Source organism: Danaus plexippus, chromosome 25 (genome assembly GCF_018135715.1).
Source record: "Danaus plexippus chromosome 25, MEX_DaPlex, whole genome shotgun sequence".
NCBI lineage: Eukaryota > Metazoa > Arthropoda > Insecta > Lepidoptera > Nymphalidae > Danaus > Danaus plexippus.
The window spans coordinates 5,728,307-5,748,425 of record NC_083553.1 but is presented as its reverse complement, the minus strand read 5'-3'; the positions used below and the strand labels follow the sequence as shown (position 1 = coordinate 5,748,425).

Below are 20,119 nucleotides of genomic sequence, written 5' to 3'. Positions count from 1 at the left end.
GTTTTTTAATAGCCACAGACTCAAACTTCATAACAAATTACTTTATACATTGTTAGTAGAGATGTACGCTTTGTGTGTGAACACTCACATGTAATATAAAATACATTAATTCACAATTTATAACTGTATTTAGCTTGCGTTAATTTTGTTTGCTAATTTTAATTTACAATACAATTAGTGTGTTGACAGTAATTATAAAACAACACACTTCATTTGATAATAAAGTGAATTATAGTGAAATTTATCCCTCAAACTTTCTCTTCCATTTATAGCATGTCGCATTACAGAGGGTCGGAGTGGGGGTGGAGTAAAAGCTTGTTTGCTATTCGCGTTACTTGACGTATTTAATTTTTATTCTCACTTTTACGTGGTCGAGCTCCGTGTTTGGGTTTAAAGGTCAATACAGTTTTAAATACAAAAGATGTTTTTAATGCACTTTCAATTTGAATTATCGTGCGCTCGTGACAAGTACTCAGTTTGAAATAAATGTCTTATATGCAACCGATTTTCTAACGCCATTTTCCAATTAGTAAGTGAAGATTAAACATACGAGTTGAATTCTCAAAGATAATTTATTTTTTGTACGAACAATCCGATTAAATAACTTTATTTAAACTGTACACGCATTTTATTAGGTCTGTTAAATATGTTTCATTGTCTTCAAGTTAAAGTTAAGTTACTTAGAACGGACGGGAAACGTTTAAAAATAAATATCGACGATGAAACAGACAAATAAGTTGTTTAGTAACCGATCAGTGATTCAAAAACATTTCAAACGAAACTTACTTAGCGAGTTGAAATCGAGTCGCAAGGGACATACTGCAGAATGTCGGACGGAGGACAGCGCGGAGAGGCGGCGAGGAGGCGAGGAGGTAGCGAGGAATTATTTTGATAAAAAGTCGCTGGACGTATAAAAAAATAATTTATTGTAAAAAAAAAAGTTAAGTAAGACGATCACATGTTTGATGGGTTTGATTTAATTTAGTTTAATTCAGATTTGTTTTCTTTGTGTATTTGTGCGACGATGGCCAGCGCGCCGCCCGGGATGAACCTGATGAAGTTGTCGGCCGTCAGCGGTCCCAGCGCGTACACTCCCTTGGGTCCGTTGAGGAGCTCGTGCGTGCTCCTGTCTATGGCTATGGGGTTGGACCTGCCGTCGACCGGCTTGCTGGGGTCCGCGCCGTAGCCGATGCCGCCGCTGTAGGGGTTGGTCGGCTGACACTGACAGTACGGGGTGATCTGTTTGTTCACCACCGAATACTCTTTCCTCTTGTTGCAGTCGGGTAATGTGCAGCCGGTGTCCATGTTGCCGTTGATCTCCGCGCTGAGATACCTCGACTTGCAGATCTGTATGCTCTGCTCCAGGACGGACTTGATGTAGTGCCAGTGGTTCTTCAAGAAGCACTGCCTCTGGGTTTGTTTCTTCTCACATTTGCAGTCTTGTACTTGGATGTTCCTGGGATTGAAGTCCGTGTGGAGGAAGAACAGGTCTGGCTTGGAGCCGATGAGCACAGCGATGAGTGAGACTGTGATTTCCACCGTCTGGTTGGTGACTAAGTTGAGGAGTTTTACCTTCTTGGGGTGAAGGCTCTCGTCCTCAGTGTAGTTCTTCAGTTTGAGCGAGGGTTCCTCGCAGGAGACGGGTGTTATCTCTATTATGGTGTGTTCGGGGAAGGGAGTGTAGTTCTCGTGGTTGCCGGAAGGTCCATCTAGCATCATTTTGTACACCTGTTGCAATATATTAGTATGTATCAGTAAATCTAAATACTATTATATCATTTTAGTTAGTGACAACAACTTCTATTATCATAACACATACATTTTACTGTATTGAATTTTCCATGAATATAGGAACATCATCGATCATCATTAGTCCATTGGGTTACAGTTAATATCTCTGTAACCCGTTTGACTCACAAGTTGCTGGTTTCTAACTATTGCCACAACAGGTCATGCTGGTATTGAATCCGTGACTTTGTTTGTTGTTGTTTGGGCCGTTAAGTAAGGTATGCTGTATGCATGACTGACCTGGCAGTAGTCGGGGTATGTCTGCGGCGGCAGCCTAGCGAGCGAGTCGTTGGGCTGTCGGTGGAGGTGCAGAACTCGCAGGCCCGCCGCCCTCACCAGGCGCACGGCGTCCGCGGCGCTCACTCCTGAACCCACCACCAGCACTGCTCCGTCTGCCGTATGAGGTGGTGACGTAGCGTTAGGACTACACTAGAGAGGTTCAATACAAATTAAGCCCTGTCATAAGCTGTATAAGGTCTAATATTGCTCACCGGTGTTGGCCATCTGATGAACAGATCTCTCCACGTCCGCCAGCGAGTGTGTGAACACGTTGTGTGTGTGTGTGTGTGTCAGCGGCAGGGTGTTGGGTCTGTCTCCTCCGCCACAAGCCAGCACCACGCGCCGACACAGGTAGCGGAACACGCGGCACTCGGACGTCTCGTAGCTGAGATTATTATAATGTAGATCAAGACTCGGGTCCTCGGGTATATGAAACTATTACTTATTTTGATTATTTGTTACTGTGTATCACACTCGGTGGGCAGATATCATAGAAGTTTTTGTTTAGATATAATGTAGCATATTTTCTCCAGGTGGTATTTAGGACTGTAATGTGTAAGCTTATAAAACCGGATAACTTGTTTTTTTAAGCGACTTCGTCCGTTAACTTTGGAATTAGAAATAGAGATAAGTTGAAAACTATGCTTAAATGAGATAAATATGGTAGCGCCCTCTGTAGTCCGAGTATCGAGACTTAACAAACATAGATGCTCGCCAACTGTATCAGTTGTATAGTGAGATCTAAGACTTGCGCGAGTATTCATTTAAATGAAACTAATATTTTTCGGATTACTACGCGTTTTTCATTATTTAACACTACATTCCGACGTCCCGGTTACTTTGCAGCAACCGCGGTCTCGGGCAGACGCGATGTGTATCATTTGTAACATGGTAGAAGTAATACGGTTAGATTACCCGGTGACCAGATATCTGGCGGCGCGGGGGCAGGAGGGACAGCAGGGGAGTCCCGGGGGCGCCGGAGACACGCCCGTCACCACGACGCCGCTACGGAAGTAACGCTGGAAATATAAAGTATAACAGTGAGGTGTTTGATAAATGTCTACCTGCGACCCGACTCGGAACATAATGACGCGGCGAGTCTCGCGATATGCGGCGATCGTGTGTTGGGAATCGTGTGTGGCGGGGAGACGTCGGCTTTAATTTGTTTTGGTGCTGCACTAACGTCCTCCGAGTTATTTTGTTCGTTATAACTGTATACACTACTCAGTGTGTGGCAGTTCCTGTACCTGTAGCTGCCACTGCTGCACGTATTTCCTGCAGTAGGCGGCCACGGCGCGCGCAGACACCCGGCCCCCGGCGTGAGGCTTCGTCCCCGTCGTCCCCGGCGGCAGGGTGAGCCAGGCCTCCGGGGACAGGGTGCGCACGCCCTCGGGGAACGTGTGCCAAGCTCCGCCCGGAGGACCCTTACCCAGCACTATGTGGTCTATCTGAAACACCAACACCCAAGATCAGTTAAACTGAATCGGCAAAAATAAAATCAATCTGAATTTAATTATAACGAGTAGTGGGCGGTCGCTTCACAACCTGGGTGGACACACAGGCCACGGGGGCGTTGACAGTCCTCTCAGTATTGCCACCTTGCGGCCGAGACACTCAGGTGCTTAAACTCATATAAGCGCAGCAGCTCCCTCCCGTCGTGTATTATATAATGTTTTTTGAGAATACAAACACACACAAGTCAAATACAGAGCTATTTGTATACAGACTTTAAGACTGATATTTGTTATAAACATAGCCTTATGATTTAACTAGTGTGCTCGGCCCTATCTATCCGCGTCTCGGCCTGTCCGCATGTCAGTATGTTCCAGTACCTCCTTCTCCATGTCATATCTCCAGTCTATGAGCGAGTCCTCCGTGAGCCCCAGGTCCGCACACGGTCTCAGCAGGTTGTCCATCTGGTGAGAGTATAATCATGTCTCAGAACCTTCTTATATGTTCCTACATATTGTACACAGAGTGTGACGAGTGTGTAATGTCTTTCTTTAATACGAGGTTAATATCTGTTTTATTTCGCGACTTATACTTGTATATATTTTATTATTTGCAGTTTTAAAACTGATCTTAATACATATAAGTATATTATATACTTAATATATGAATACATTGAATTATAAGATCTATAAATGATTATTAAGAGGTAATTAATAATTAACATACACGCACACATATATATATATATATATATATATATATGTGTGCGTGTGTGTAAATTAAGTTCAGAGCTCCATAGTGCGAGCGGGTAGAGCCTGGACTCTGGAGGTCATGAATACACCGTGATGGAGCATTGAATACGACAGACGTAGCAACAGAGAGGGAGATGAGATGAGGCGAGATCACTGTTATCAGTGCGAAGAACGGCTTATCAGTTACACGTACATGGGGTTAATGAGCTTTTTGAGTTGTGATAACTGTGGATTAAGTTAGTCACATTCAGGTCATCTAAACACCTTTACACAATAAAGCTAAGGATATTTTACATTGATGTAAATTGTTTATATGACTTTATTAGGATATTATATGATTTAGAACAATATGCCGAGTTGATAATAATTTACAGGAAACGAAATATTTAATGTTTCCTTCATAACAACAGCGATCCGTGTCGTAGGAGCTGGGCGAGCGTCTCTTGAAAAATATTACATACATATGTCATAATACGATAACATTATGATGTCAATGTGTGTGTACCGACCAGTAGTGGAATGGGGTTCTGACTGCGGCCCTCCAGACCCTCCGCCAGGGACGTGAGCTCCGTCTCCAGCAGGCTCACACCTGGAGGGAGGTTCTGCAATCTGGAAATAAGAATGCCATCACAGGTCAAGTATTATTTCACACCGAAGAGCTTAGACTGATATTAATATAGACACACTAGCGTATACAACTTATTTGACCATGTTCATATTCTGTTCAGTGTTACATATTTAGTATCCCTAACAACAACATAAAACTAGATTCCTAAAATGTGTATTGTACGAGAGGTGAGACTGAAACACTAGCTGATAGAATAAAGTGATCTACCCACATATTATTTAAAAATACCCACCAGGTATAACGCATAGACCACAATATAGAGTGTACAATATAAAGAAGGTGTGTGTGTGTGTGTGGTAGTGGATATTTCTTTTATTTGAAAGCTGGCAAACGAGCAGACGGTCTACCTGATGGAAGGTAGTCACCGTCCCTCATGGACAGCTGCAACATAAGGGATGTTGCGGATGCGCGATACCTTGATCGTGGAAGAGGGGGAGGAACAGGTGGGAACAGGGAAAGGGCGACAGGCGGACGAAAAGCACTAGTACAATACTACTTCACACCGATCTTCTATGAGGGCGGTACTTCCCCGGTCGAGGCAGTCTATGTTCGAGATTTAGTTATTTGACCACAGCCAGGCTCTGCCACCTTCAAACGTGTACGTACCTGGCTTTCAGCATGTCGTCAATGGGCAGGTCGTCCGGGATGTGTTTGAGGTAGGGCACATTCCCGGCCAGCATGAACGAGGTTACCATACCGCTGGGGCCATTACCTACAGCATACAGTAAGAATTGTTACACCACCACACTGATGAAGCGATCACTTGACTGTCCATGATACTTATACTAAGACGGTCACATCGAAGCCTGGACATGATACCTATTGGATAATAGTATAGTAATAGTTGATTACACTACATGCGACTTGTGAGCGAGTCGAGCCTTCCTCGTTATATACAGAAATATATAGAACCTTAGCACGTGTTACATGTAAAGAATATTTTTATTTGAATAGATACCATAACATTATTTAAACGATAATCGTATAACATTCTGTTGATGAAGCTCTAGAACAATCTAGTCCGGACTAGTCGCATCGTCGCACTACAGACGTAGGCGTAAACAGTTTCTCATACATAAATCCTCACGTTACAGTGTTAACGTTATTGGATGAGGGACGGGAAACGCCTCGTGTGTAGTTACGACACAAACTCGTGCTAAACGCATTGATACTGACGGCAGATGCAGCATGCTCTGAGATCGTCGATATTAACTGGTTATTTCATTATAATTCACAAGTCACCAGCACGAGCTGGTGGTGACGCTGCCACCTTCGGTATATAAATCTCCTGTAACTTTGCCATTTTTGTCATATATCACTGATAATATTCTTATCACACGTCTGCGATTCAGAGCTTCATTATAGTGTCATGTTTACTATTTATATACAAAATAGAATAAAAAAAATCAAGTTAGCTTTAAATAATATAATTCTACCTCAACTAATTAAACCAGTATAAACATTTTTGTTACATGTTAATGAATACTTAATAAGATGACGAGCAATATTAATTACGTGTTCATTGTTTTACGTAATCCGTAATTGTTGATACGTAACGTAAATAAGACATTGAGTATGTTTTATGATGATATATGTTAAACTATTCACTGACATGTCCGTTTGTTTAAAACGCTTCACGTGTTCACAACACTTAATAAGATTGGTCGTTTTTAATATAGGATAGGTTTAGATTCAGAGTTTTTAGTTTAATTTTATAAACTTTGAAATAATTAATAAAATCGATTTGAATCTAATTAAATCTAGTTTTCTATATTTTGTAAATAAGGTGTGTCGGAACATATTTATATGCGTAATTTGTAATACATATAATCGTACACACGTTACACATCATTAACATTCATATAATTACATGACCTCAGCCGTACCGATTGTATCAATAATTTTTTTCTACACATTTTGGCTCGACCAAACTCGAAACCGGACCTCATTTCGTGGAACACTGGCAGTATACGGACAACCTTCGGCTTTGAATAATCAATAAAAAATATATTTGTGTAATATATATTGTGATACTTACCGATAACGACAACTTCTTTGTAAACTATATCGTCGGACAAAGTGTGCTGGCACGGCTTCATGTCTCTCATGGCACTACGTGTGTGTGTCGTTTGATTCACAACTCTATTGCTCTACTACACAAGCTTCTATTTCCAGTGCACGGCGATTGCACGGATGCGTCCCTTTACGTTCTATTTTCAAATTTGAAATCCTTAATTTATCTATTCTACTTTTCTATGACTGCTGTTAGTGTTCTATTTTTGAATGTTATAAAGAACAACTCTGATAGTGTTTTGTTTTTCGTTAAATTGAAAGTGAATTTTAAATTCTGTTAAATGCTGTTAGTCTATCACAGGCAGTTTAAAGTCTTGCGGACTGTGTTAAAGCTTGGCGTCGATCTTCAATACGATTACGCTTGATTGAACGAGTTGTCAGGACCTGGAAAGATGGCAGATGAATATAAATTAGACGATAGTTAACAATTAAAAGTTCTATATTTAAACTCCATGGTACGTGACTCAGGCTGAATACAGTGCACGTTTTCGAATGACGTACAAAAAAAAGAATTGCTGTAAACACTTGTTTATTTATGAATGTTTATAGATATGATCTGAGAAAAAAAAAATTGTTTCGATAACATCTTAGATATGATACTAAATGTTGGCTTAATAAATGAACAGTTTAGTTTATTTTTATCATTGTTATGCAAGGTTTTATGGAAACTACTGTCTAACGATCTTTCCTATCATTTGTGGTTCAAACGTTTGTCTGTCAATACGAACCGCAATAACAAAAAAGTGATAATAATATTATATAATGAATAAATTCATACACTATTAGAATATTTTCTTTATTAAATTCTGTTTATAGTCTACATATTTATCGCTCCCAGATCATCTGAAATCCATTGAGACTAATCTATAATGAGGTTAATGTCCCGGCTTAGTTTCAGTAATGTTATAAATATAGTCTAGACTGCGTCGTCCAGACTTGAGAGCGACACGAGCCATGTCTAGTCTCCATGCAGCGAAATCCTGCACTAGTCTTTATCATAAATTACTTTATTTGAACATAAATGTTTAACATCGAAATAAGTGTTTTTAAGAAGTACAATATAAGTGAAAGTATTACAATCCGTTGTTTCTGAATCCGTACGAGTGTAATGACGTGGACATGTCACGACACGTGACGCTAGTCAGATGTAGGTAGGTAGGACAATAACAATCTATTGATCTTTAAAACTTAAATGAGACGTTTAAACAAAAATTTAGGTTCGTAATAAACTACGATAATACTACACATGCGAGTTTCGTGAATGAGGACTGTTAAACTTCAAGATTTATAGAAGTTTCGGTGTATATGTATAGATGCTTATGTTTTGGCAAGACGGTGTAAGTTAAACCGGTTCCGCAGACCAGCAGTGTGAAGCGCGTGAGGTACATCGATCACTACCAGGCGACCTGGATCTGTCAGACACTAAATATGAAGCATTCAGCAGTATTTCATTATTCTAAATGTTTGACCGTGATCGTAGTGATGTATCGCGTCGTGTGTTATACGCGTGTTTCACATAACTCTTAAATCTCAAAGTAGTGTAATGTTTTAATTTAGGTGTCTTTGAATTATTTCAAGGTCGGAGTCATTATGTATAATCGATCTGTTTTTCACAGACCATAAAATTTTATCCAAGCATTTAATGTTGTATTGTTTTACAGACACAATAATTTGATGAAGTCAAAGAAATATATTTTATAGATATATCTATTACTTTAGGTTGGAGTTAATGACATGGTATCGCATTAAATAAACAGAGAAGTCGATTTGTATTGTGATAATAAATGATATGTATAAGTTTGGTTTAATACGGAGCCCGCCAACCCAGTCAGGAGCGGGTTGGTGGGTCGTCGAAATATCTTATGCAATCGATAACATAATAATATATATATATAAAGAGCGATCAGTTCAGTGTTATAGAATGACTCAATATGTGCTGGTTTAATTTAGACACATTAACTAATTTATTTTGAACTGGTTAAAGATAACTCGGTCCTGACTCGCTTCCGCAGTCTCAAGGTGAAGGGCCTCGTTAACAGTGTTTGGGGTATATTTAGGATGGACGTACAAACAGACAGACTTTACGTAATATATATTAAAGCCGTCATACTTCTGATTACTTTTGCTATTTACGAGACTGATTTTATAATATTTTTGTCATGATCAAAATTATATATATTAATACTTGTTTAGGGACAGTCGGTAACATGTGTTTGAGTAGTCAGTTACATTTAGTAGAAATTAGTTTAGACCTGTCGTGTCCTGTGTTGCAGGTTGTCAGGTTGTTTTGTCACCCGTACAGACTGACGACACCACTCACCAGTTGTTATATATTTTATTGTATTTCTGTCAGCACGAGAACCTCTTATATGTTAATGTGTTTTAAAACCCACTTAATTAATGTTTGTTATATTAAATTCAAATCATTAATTATTTATTCCTAACAGTACAAGGACATCAAATTTTTCGATGCTAAGGACTTCCAACTATGCTTATAACGGGTTTGTATCGTAATAAAGTATACGAAGCGTTTCCCGTATCTCGCTCACTGACCTACGTTAATACTTTAACACGAATATTTATGAATGAAGAACTATTAACGCTCCGTATTTAGTGTGACGATTAAAACTCGTGGTAGTTATACTGGTTTTATAATGAATATAACAGGACGAGGTCACTGTATATTATTGTGTACGTCACTACATTTCTTAATAAAAAACAAAAAGGTAACAGGAAGACATGTTTCATACCTCTGTTTGTTTTGTAATTTAATATTTTTTTATACTTTTGTTCCATGATTTATATTAAAATGAAAGGAATGGATCAATCATAAGAATATTACAGTTATGGAGAGCCAGTAACTATTTAATTCTTAATGTGTTGGTACTTGGTTCGCTGTTCAGAGCTAGGACAACCATGTTCTAGGCTGACACCTACACCCACCCTTCCGTGCAGATGACCACGAGGCTGGTACTTTGGGTTTCTCCAGCTCTAAGAGATTGGAAAGTCCTGTGATGACCAATCGTCGTAAAACAACGCTACGGAATAGCTTTCCCATAAAACACGGAATTGTCAGCTTGGACGGCTTCACAGTTGGGAATAAAGGATACATAAAACAGCTATATATATAACGGACAAATTTTCATATAATTCCAAATAGAGAAGTCAACTCTGTGATAGTGATCGAATTGTTGACATAACGCAAAGAATAGAGTAATAGTTAATGAGATAAATATATCCAACATATTAAAATAGCAGCTGATATCAAACGTATGACATATAATGAGGTTGACCTATACACTCGGTAAACGTACAATCTTTACTTATATATAACATGTTTTTATCTGTAGATTTGCAAGCATTATATTAAATTCTTGTAAGTATAAAGCAAACCCGCGGACAAGCCCTTGTTCTGTTAATAGCGACGTTATCCTCGGACAAGATAACAGCGATGTATGTTTTATAATATCTTTTATAACAACCCGAGCGAGACCTCACCGGCAGATAACAAACAACATGTGAACACGTTTTTTCATTACTTCTGAGGTTTTTTGTTTAATTTTCATGTTATATGAGAAATAAGTAACATATGTATAATATTGGAAGTACATAATTTCAATTGACTCCAATATGCTTACCCCATGTTTGCATTTTACACTACATACGAAGCGTTTCCTGTCTTCCATTCGATAACCTATTAGTATTGTAATGTGGGAAGATTTATGAATGTAAAACTGTTAACGCTACGTATGTAGTAATGCGAACTAGTGTTAAGCGTGCCGAATGCATTTATTTTTAGAGCTACGTTAATGTTGAGTGTTTTAAGTCGTGTTCAGATAGAGTTATCAGATTGGATTGAAACATGACTTGTCTGTTTATATTGGCTGTGAGCTGATTATAAATTAATATTATGTATACTAAGTCATCATTATACTGACATCTTGAAGAATTAAACCAGGACTAAGACCAAGTAATACATCAGAATTGATACAAAAGCCTCTACCAGGTCGCTGTCCGAGCCCGACTGTTTAGCTTCCCACGATATAGATCCGGCGTTTTGTATTTAATATTTGCAATACATACATAAAGCGTATACAATTAATTCCTGCTATATTTTCCCTAAGGAAAAACCGCCATAGAATCCATTAATATATATTAATATAATTAATGCTGGAGCTGCAGGCTCCAGGTGTATGTTTCCAGGAGATCAGCTTGTTCTTATGATAAGTGTTATCTTTAAGACACACACACTTAAGATGACTTAGATGTTGACTGATTCAAAACATCAGAAATATTGTAATAGTAAGTAAAAATTTATAAGTAATTATTATAATTGATATTACAAGAATATTATCTAATGACTTATTGCGTAGTTGTGTGATACTCGGTACAGAAGTACAGCTAGAGCTGTTGTCTGGCTGTTTTTTTTATTGGTGTATAAATTAAGGATATTTTTGACATATATCTTAGTTTTTTAATAATTTCACAATACTACGTCATGTTTATTTATAATCTAAGCACTCGGTGATAAGAAATTGCAACGAATACGGATAACACGTCATGACATCTCGAGCACACTTCCGGGATCGAAACTAATTTTTTAACTTTACTATTCATTTAACTATACTTGCGAATTTCAAAAATTTACTAGTTAAAAAACACATGAATATTTTAATTTAATTTCATTAACATCTTCAACTCATGATTTTTTTTTTAATAAACGTTTGTCGATTGGTTTTAAGTTTTCATGTTAACTTTATCTGCTCGTACTTGTACACGGATACGGATATACTACCGGTATACTGAAGTTCAGTACGTTATTGATCATGTTAAAGGATAGAGTACATCGATATAATGTTCCTGAACTATATCAGGTTCTATACATACTAATAATTACAATAGATTTCGCTCGTAGATAATTGAATATTTTAAATATTCTTATATTATAATGTAACCGTTACTGAATATTTAATGAAGCTCTTAAGTTGACATTGAGCAGTTCAAATAATGATCATTGGAAATTATAACCGTCATAAAAATATACTTAAACCGCAATAAAATTAAAACAGCGAAAAAAAATATGAATGGGCATCAGACTGTTGAGTTCAGAGTAAACGAGGAAGCGAGCTATATGTGTATATATGAGAAATATAATGTTTTGCTATAATTAATAAACATTACCTTTGAGTTGGATTTAAATCTGAATTACACTACACTGAACCACGTTCCGCACTTATGTATCCAGTAGGTAGTTACACACACAACGGAGGTGCTGGTCGTGTGACGGCCCGCGTACTACTGAGTACTGAACAGTGAATAGTGACCAGGGACGGCTCACACTCGACACCGTACGTATGGCGACAGTATTATTATTACATTTAAATCAACAGATTCTCATAAATTCGTAATACTTGTAAATCAATAATGATTGTACCCGGCTCACCACTGTTTGCACTCGACTTCTATTCTATGTCCTACCATCAACAGTGCAGCGAGTGTGTTCAGGTTATATTTTAATTTTTATTTATTTCATCTGTTGTTGCTTAAAATAGTCCCATCTTAAATATAAGTACAGCATGAGATGAGAAATTCGACATTCTAGTACATGTGTCTTGGTTTGAAAACTGATTTTTATTTTATCGTCTATCGTTACAGCGAGCTTAAAGCACTTAACCTGATCAGTCATATGACGGATTCTTTAGGTTATGCAAAAGAACGAATACCCTTATACTCCTAAAGCCTTATTAGTCAAACACAGCAGAACCACCGCAAGCGACCTCACATTTATATGAAAAAACAAAACATAAATCCTTCGAATCGTTTGAGAGCTGCGTTGCCACATACAGACATCTAGCTCAAACACAACACTCGCCTTTGTGTCCTAGGTTAAAAACGATATATCAAAATAGAAACGAGAATTACTTCAGACGTGTTCTCAAACAAAAAATATCTGGTTTTAATGCTGTCGTGTCGTAACTAATGGGACACATATTATATATTAGAAAATTCAACTCATTCTGCACTATATTTGCTCTGTCAACACACCAAGTTTATACAAAACTAATGTGATTTACATATGTTTGATATAAATGTATTTCCTCGATCATTGTTTTTTCCATTGTAGACTGTCATCGAGATCACAGCCGGCTGCCGGTCAAGTGGCAGCATGTCGCAGACGCTGGCGCTGTCATCAGCCGCTCAGTCTTCAGAGTCGTGAGGGGCTCGACGCTATCACCGATCTGATTGTGGTGTGACTATTGATTATGTTATCGATTCAATTAATGACATTGACACAAGTCGCTCCATATGAACATCTCAACGTACCACGTATAACATGGTGATGTCACGATTTTCTTATTATTTATTTATTTTTAACGTCTATGGCTCATACATATCAAAATTTTTAATTAACTAACATATAGGTAATCCTCGTTACATTACAATAGGTCCAGCCGTTACAGATGTTAGCCGTACCAGACGGACAGACTGTAGTTATAAACGTTACTCTGGATACGTTTAGTAAAAATCCTTTTTTTTTATGTTAACGCTTTTAATATATTTTTTTTATACAGCATAAATACTTATTGCAGCTAACAACGCCATTTAATATTATTTTTACAGTCAGCAAGTCACTGTAGTCATTGTAAGATATAAGTTCGATCTCATTATTTACGTACTGAATACATTAACGAAATATATGAGTTACTCTACCGTATACATAGTAAGTACAACATATTTTTTATGTACAACTTAGACTTATGAGTGTATAGTTTATTGGAATAGATAATGAGAAGAAAGAGAATAAGTCCAATGTGTCCTAGAGCAGTTCAGTAACGAGGTGTGACTGTAGTGTATTGTCGTAACTTAGGCATGTGTTAACGGGTAACATTAAATGTATCTGTAACTAATGAAAGTTTTAATAATATTATTATAGCGGATATGAATATTTTTAATTTTTATTATACAAGGCTCTATATACTGTCGTTACTTCAAGTATATAATACATATATTTTCTCACTTTTTTCGGATTTAAAAAAAAAGCCTATATGTATGTATATGTGTTTTAGTGTATATTATGTGTAATATGTAATTTTCCAAGAGTTAACGCTATCATTCCGTGATCTAGGCGACCCCTAGCATGATGAACGTCTCTCATTGTGGGACGAGGATCCTTATCAGTCGTCTTAACTATCAGTAATGCAGTTGACATATTAGTTTCACTGCTCTCGTTTTCGTTTGTTTTATATGGATTACAAAATATGTTTTAGTACTGCAATTTATTTACACATATGTATACATAGTAAGATAATCATCAAATGTGACATATATTTTTAGTTATTTTATTAATATTGTTTTATTTATGGGATACCTTGGAGACCACAAACAAGGCGAACTAGAACAATGATCAAAACCTAGAATTCAGATATTTTGTTTTAGCATTCATAATCATTTAAGCATGTTTGAATTAACTAAATAGAATTAAAAATTCATCTAAAAAAGCTAGAATTGAACCTGCTACTTCTGGCACTTGTGGCTGCAGATAAGATTCTTTTCCAATAAACTATAGTGACAAATAAAGTTGAAGTCAAAACAGTTTCAATGTATAATATTTTAAATGTAATTATTCTTTGATGGCCGTCCGTGTGCAGTCTCCATAGCATCGGGGACACAACAGCACTACGATCAATGATCTATATTTAATTTATATCACGACGAACACTTTCATATATAAAACTTTTGTAGCGTTCACTTTAAAGGTCGGGCTACAGGTCGGCACTATTCATTACGGCTCCTGTTTTAGACGCTTCAATTATAAAGTCTGCAAATGCAATGACTGTTCAGGACATCGCTCTGACGGATACTTTAAATCTGTACAATAGTGTAAATTAGTGATGATTTGGAGAATTTCACAGACCAAATATACTAACACCCCCAATAAAAAGAGGAATGTTTTGGGTGGTATCATAACTCTCGATCGGATCGACTGATTTCGATGCGGTTTTCACACTTGAAAGCCAGTTTTCTTGATATGTTTAGTTAAAATCCGTCCCGAAGTGTAAGACCAGATCCTTTGCAAATAATGTACAGCAGTTTTGGCTAATGTTTCCTTGACTAATTATCTCGCTCGTGCTAGTATAGTCGTTCAATGACAATTATTGCTAAGTTTTTTATATATACTAAAATACTTGTTAATAAAGAATCTTAAATCTCTATGACCTATATATATATATATATATATATTGGTGTATAATATTAAACATATCTTTCGAGTTATTTTTGGACAAAAATTTAATATATTGTAAATGAAAGAAAAACTCATTAGGAACTCCTTCGTTTTAAAACTATTTACATTATATTTCATGGCATGCAGCATGATCTCTTTGACATTGTCAAATAAACTGTCTGCGTCGTGACGCGGTAAGGTCGGAGTGGAACTGTTGTATGTGTGTTTGTTTCATTGTTTTAGATGTTTTATAGAAAAAATAAATTTTAATATCACTATTTCAATATGTTAAAAGTTAATTTGCAAACTACATATTGCTTCCGGTTAAAATACGCCAAATTATTACGAATGTTTTCAATTAATTACAAATTAAGTTGCTTATAGTTATTTATATAGAAACACAGGTAACACAGTTAATTATATGAATGGCACGTTCGTTACTCGTAGTTCGTTTAAACTGGGAGTCGACGGTCAGCCATCATGCGCGGACCTAAGGCACAATTGTTATCTATTTTTTGTGCTAAGCCTGACCCGGGGGTCGGGGAGCGGGTTGTAATTAAACGTTTTTTATAGAGGTTACAGTATCTTTATTCGAAACCAATCAAATTTTTTTATCGAACTGTTATCCGTAGGTTATAATGTATTGTTATAATCAGTGTTTTTTTCTTTGATGTTTTTTTTTTTTGGTATCACGTGCAGAGGCACAGAAATGTAGTGTCCACGACGTGGGTCACTTAAAAATCAGAGGTTATTAATAAGTAAAATATGGATAATATACGGAGATAATTTCAGTACAGCCAGTGGAGTGATAATTTTCTAAGCTCGTCAGTTCATTGAACTTTTCGTTAAGATTCTGCATAGCAGATCTATGTTTTATTTAAACGACACATATATACATTAAATAATAAAAATGTATTATAGTTATATCAACTATCTTTGAATGTTAGATTTGTCTTGTGTAACGCCAAAAATATCTGGTTAAGTTAATGTGACCTCTCACCTGTTAACGCGATCATTAATCTGTTATCATAACTCAAAAAGCTCATTAACCCCATGTACGTGTAACTGATAAGCCGTTCCTCGCACTGATAACAGTGATCTCGCCTCATCTCATCTCACTCTCTGTTGCTACGTCTGTCGTATTCAAGGCTCCATCACGTTGTATTCATGACCTCCAGGCTCTATCCGCTCGCACTATGGAGCTCTGAACATTTTTTTTGTTGGTCGATTTCGTTTTGTTGCTAACCAGTGACCGTGATATACATTTTCGCTCACAAATAATTCTTTGTTGCATTGTAAGCAACCAATAAAAATTTATTTATATAAATTATCGCGTGTTCCAAGGTATCTGATCAAAGGAACCAAACATTTCATGAATAGGTTATTGAGAAAAAATATTTGAAATTTAATCCTTCCTGACACCGAATACACGAAAAACAATATTTAGTTTTCTATATGAGTTGTGTTTTATTTTGCTGGTCTTTTTTTTTGCGGTGGGAATGTCAATGACCTCGCATGAATCGGATTACCCCGGACGTGGCCTAAACTCGACGATCCAATGTTAATAAACTTATAATTACGATTGAATTTGATTAATAAGGAATAGTGTAATGTGTACTTAATATATTATTAAAGATTTTCACATATTTCTTTTTTTATCTATCCATGTTCGGATTTTTTTTGAGTCCTTTAAAAATAATACTTGTTAATAGTTTAGGAGAAACTGTTTTTTTTCCATTTTGTCCAGCGTTATCTCTACAACTTTTTATGCTTTCATATAGCCCACACGCGAACACAATAATTGTACCCTTAATACAAGTCCGTATCCTCACTACATACGGAGAGTTAAGTTATCATTCATAAATCACGTCAGAGTATTAACGTAGGTTATTGAATGAAAAACGCGAAACGATTGGTGTATAACGTGACGACCTATACTCGACTCGTGGTTAGAGTTACAGATTCCTACTTCTAATTGACTAAAAACCACATTAATGTATATTTTTTTATATTACATGTAAAAACTATTAGATGAGCTTTTGGTCATCAGTTTCATCAGTCATCAGTTTTATATATGTTTGTACGTGTGTTAGCCTTACAGTCAGAACCGATTCGTTGTAGTTTATTTTATGAAACTGCATCAAAGCCAGAATATCGAATTCATTTAAACTACACACACACACATTAAATTTGTTTACCAATATATGTTTGCATGTCATACATTCCTTATCACTATCTCTGAAACTTATCGATAAAATCTTATCAACGGCCGTCATGTAGGAAAGTCCACTTATATTTTGTTTTTCCTGTATATAACGTATAAGTATGTTTGTTAACATAATATTACACAATAACTATTAAACTCACGTAATTTTAATACGCGAAATACGTTATAAATGACTCTGTTTTAACTCAAATGTTAGTAAATTTTTCATTATAAATAATAATTTTAGCAACACAACTATAAAATGAGATTCATTGCAAAATATTATGCAATGTCCAACATAGTCGGAGGCGCCGCGCCGGTACGTTATTACCGACTATTAACGTTAATACAACAGCAGATTGGTTTATTATAATATAACTAACTTCGAGAAGTTTTTATTTACTTTATTGAATTTATGTAGAATTTTTTGTATAATGATTCTCGTAAGAAAATAACGTAGATTTTTTCCGTTAGACACGCTGTCTGAATGCAAAACTTGAATATATATACAACGTAGTTATCAAGGAAATGCAGTTTATTACAAGAATTTCATGATATATGCATATTTTTTGCAGCAAAAGTAAGCTCTGAAGAATGTGGTAACCGCAGTCTGATGAGGTAACAGTGACATGTTATCAACCAGCTAAGAATAGGAGTGTGCTAAAATTTTATAAAAAAATGGCAAGTGAGTACTTCTGACTATTACATTAATAAAATATTATCTGTGACATTTACATAAAAATATATACCATATATATGTTATATTGCAAATAGACAGAACAGAAAGGCTGTTCATTTCAACATGTACATATATGTTTGTCTGCCAAGACATAGTTATAGATTAAAGGATTTTTCTACTAAACTATTGAACGGGTTATATGTTCATTTGATTACATATCACACAGATGTGTTTCAGGAGCCAATGGAATTAGGCTGATGAAGTCATAAGACCAGAAGATCATCTTACACCTCTATACATGCTTCATGATATTATTTATATGTTTTTAAATTCTGTAGTAATTTATTACTTTCCAGTGATTTGAAAATATAGAAAATATCACCAAAAATTAAGTCTCCTTATAATTAAATATAGTTTGATTTTTATCATATATGATTTTAAAATTAACAAGTAATAAATAAAAATAAAAAAATTCCTTCAATAGAAATTTAAATATGTACATATATCTGTTTAAAATAACAATATTTCATTTGATTTATATATATATAAAGCATAGTCTACTTGAATATGAAAAACAAAAAATATATATTCTTATTAGAAATATTAAGTACTGTGAAATTTTAAAACAGACTGTGACAATAATTCTTTACAATACACAATTAATTGTACAAAAACTATATATCTAAAAGAAAGATTTTATCATTATTATGAAAAAATTATGCATTTTTATTGTACTACTCAATAACATATTTAAACTAGTTACAAGATCTATAAGGAAGTATTAATAAATTAAGAGAATTTTATTTATTTAATTTTATAATTCCAGAGAGATGTATTTCTCACTTAGTTAACTGTTCAAAATTGGTTCAACATAACATTACATAGTCACTAAGTAGAAACATGAATGTTCCTAGACAAATTACTAAAAAAGAATTTGATTTTCATTACATAAGACTGTGATTATGTCACCTGTATTGTATTTCTATTTTATTATTGTAACAGAATACGGACATATAATACCATTGACATACAATATCTGATATTATTGAAAGAAAGTTAAAACACATGTATTGTAGAGACATATGAGAGAATCATTACTGTTTTGTATTCATAACCATAATATTTATATTAAAACACTATCCGTAGATTAGTTGTTGTTAAAATTACTATTCAGCCATTTTGATAATTTAAAATGACTCAACAATTAAAATGAGAATTTACAAGATATTGCAGTTTCTGTATTTTAAGTCATAATAATTTATTTCGTTGTTTACTTCAATTGGCAAGTTCATGAAGTGATTTCTCAATCGGAACAGCAATTCCAATTTTAAATAAGAAATAAATATTTTGAAATTGGAACCATGTTCTCGTACAGTTATAGAGAATATGCTTAACATCACACGTTTCTTAAACAAGGACTTTTCCTAGAATCGATCGTTGAAATGTATTGTACTAGGTATGATGAGTTAAAACTTTGAAATCCTAACCACTATCGTATTTTCCGATACTCAAATGACCTTTTTACGTAAAATAAAAACAGAAACACACCTGCCGAAATCACCGACTATCTGTATAATTTAAAACAAGATTAAAAAAGGTATAACTTACCTAATAAGCATATACATTAATAAGACGTAACTTAATATATGTTCACTAATATATTAATAACAATTTCAAATACTAATCACGGCACTGTTCACGTTGATAATAAATTAAGAATATACTAGAAAACCGTCACTGCAATGGGCTTTTGATTTGTTCATCATCTTTTTTTCAGGCACTGCATTACCGACACCTTATACATATTTGAACTTGTAGACAGCTCAATTCTCAAACTCTAGTTCCTATTTCAAAGTACCAAGTACCCAGATGGCGCTTCTTCACCAATATTTTAGGTTGTGAATACATTTACACACATTTATTTATCTATTAAAAGAAAGGGTGACAAATTTATATAATCAAGTAAATAATAAAACAAAATTAAATAATACGTCTAAATAAAATATAAAATTAAAAACAAATACTAATGATCTTATTT

General features: G+C 35.4%; 1 protein-coding gene and 1 long non-coding RNA gene across 3 annotated transcripts; one reads left to right on the top strand and one right to left on the bottom strand.

Moving 5' to 3' along the window:
- Positions 1-905: 905 nt before the first annotated feature.
- On the bottom strand, positions 906-19,932 carry LOC116775233 (oxidative stress-induced growth inhibitor 1-like). 2 transcript variants are annotated; one of them, XM_061524474.1, is made up of 10 exons: positions 19,690-19,932; positions 6,938-7,356; positions 5,506-5,611; positions 4,781-4,880; positions 3,900-3,983; positions 3,315-3,515; positions 2,983-3,086; positions 2,280-2,452; positions 2,029-2,180; positions 906-1,728 (listed from the first exon to the last, which is right to left on the bottom strand). In XM_061524474.1, the coding sequence occupies exons 2-10, from the start codon at positions 7,005-7,007 to the stop codon at positions 982-984; spliced, it is 1,737 nt and encodes a 578-aa protein (XP_061380458.1). In that variant the 5' UTR covers positions 7,008-7,356; positions 19,690-19,932; the 3' UTR covers positions 906-981. The 2 variants fall into 2 exon arrangements, with proteins under 2 accessions (XP_061380458.1, XP_061380457.1); XM_061524473.1 differs by lacking the exon at positions 19,690-19,932 and adding an exon at positions 12,154-12,301.
- On the top strand, positions 12,349-18,741 carry LOC133319546 (uncharacterized). The gene is made up of 3 exons (XR_009753119.1): positions 12,349-12,477; positions 13,097-13,220; positions 17,978-18,741. It is a non-coding gene; the product is annotated as an uncharacterized LOC133319546 (long non-coding RNA).
- Positions 19,933-20,119: the final 187 nt, after the last annotated feature.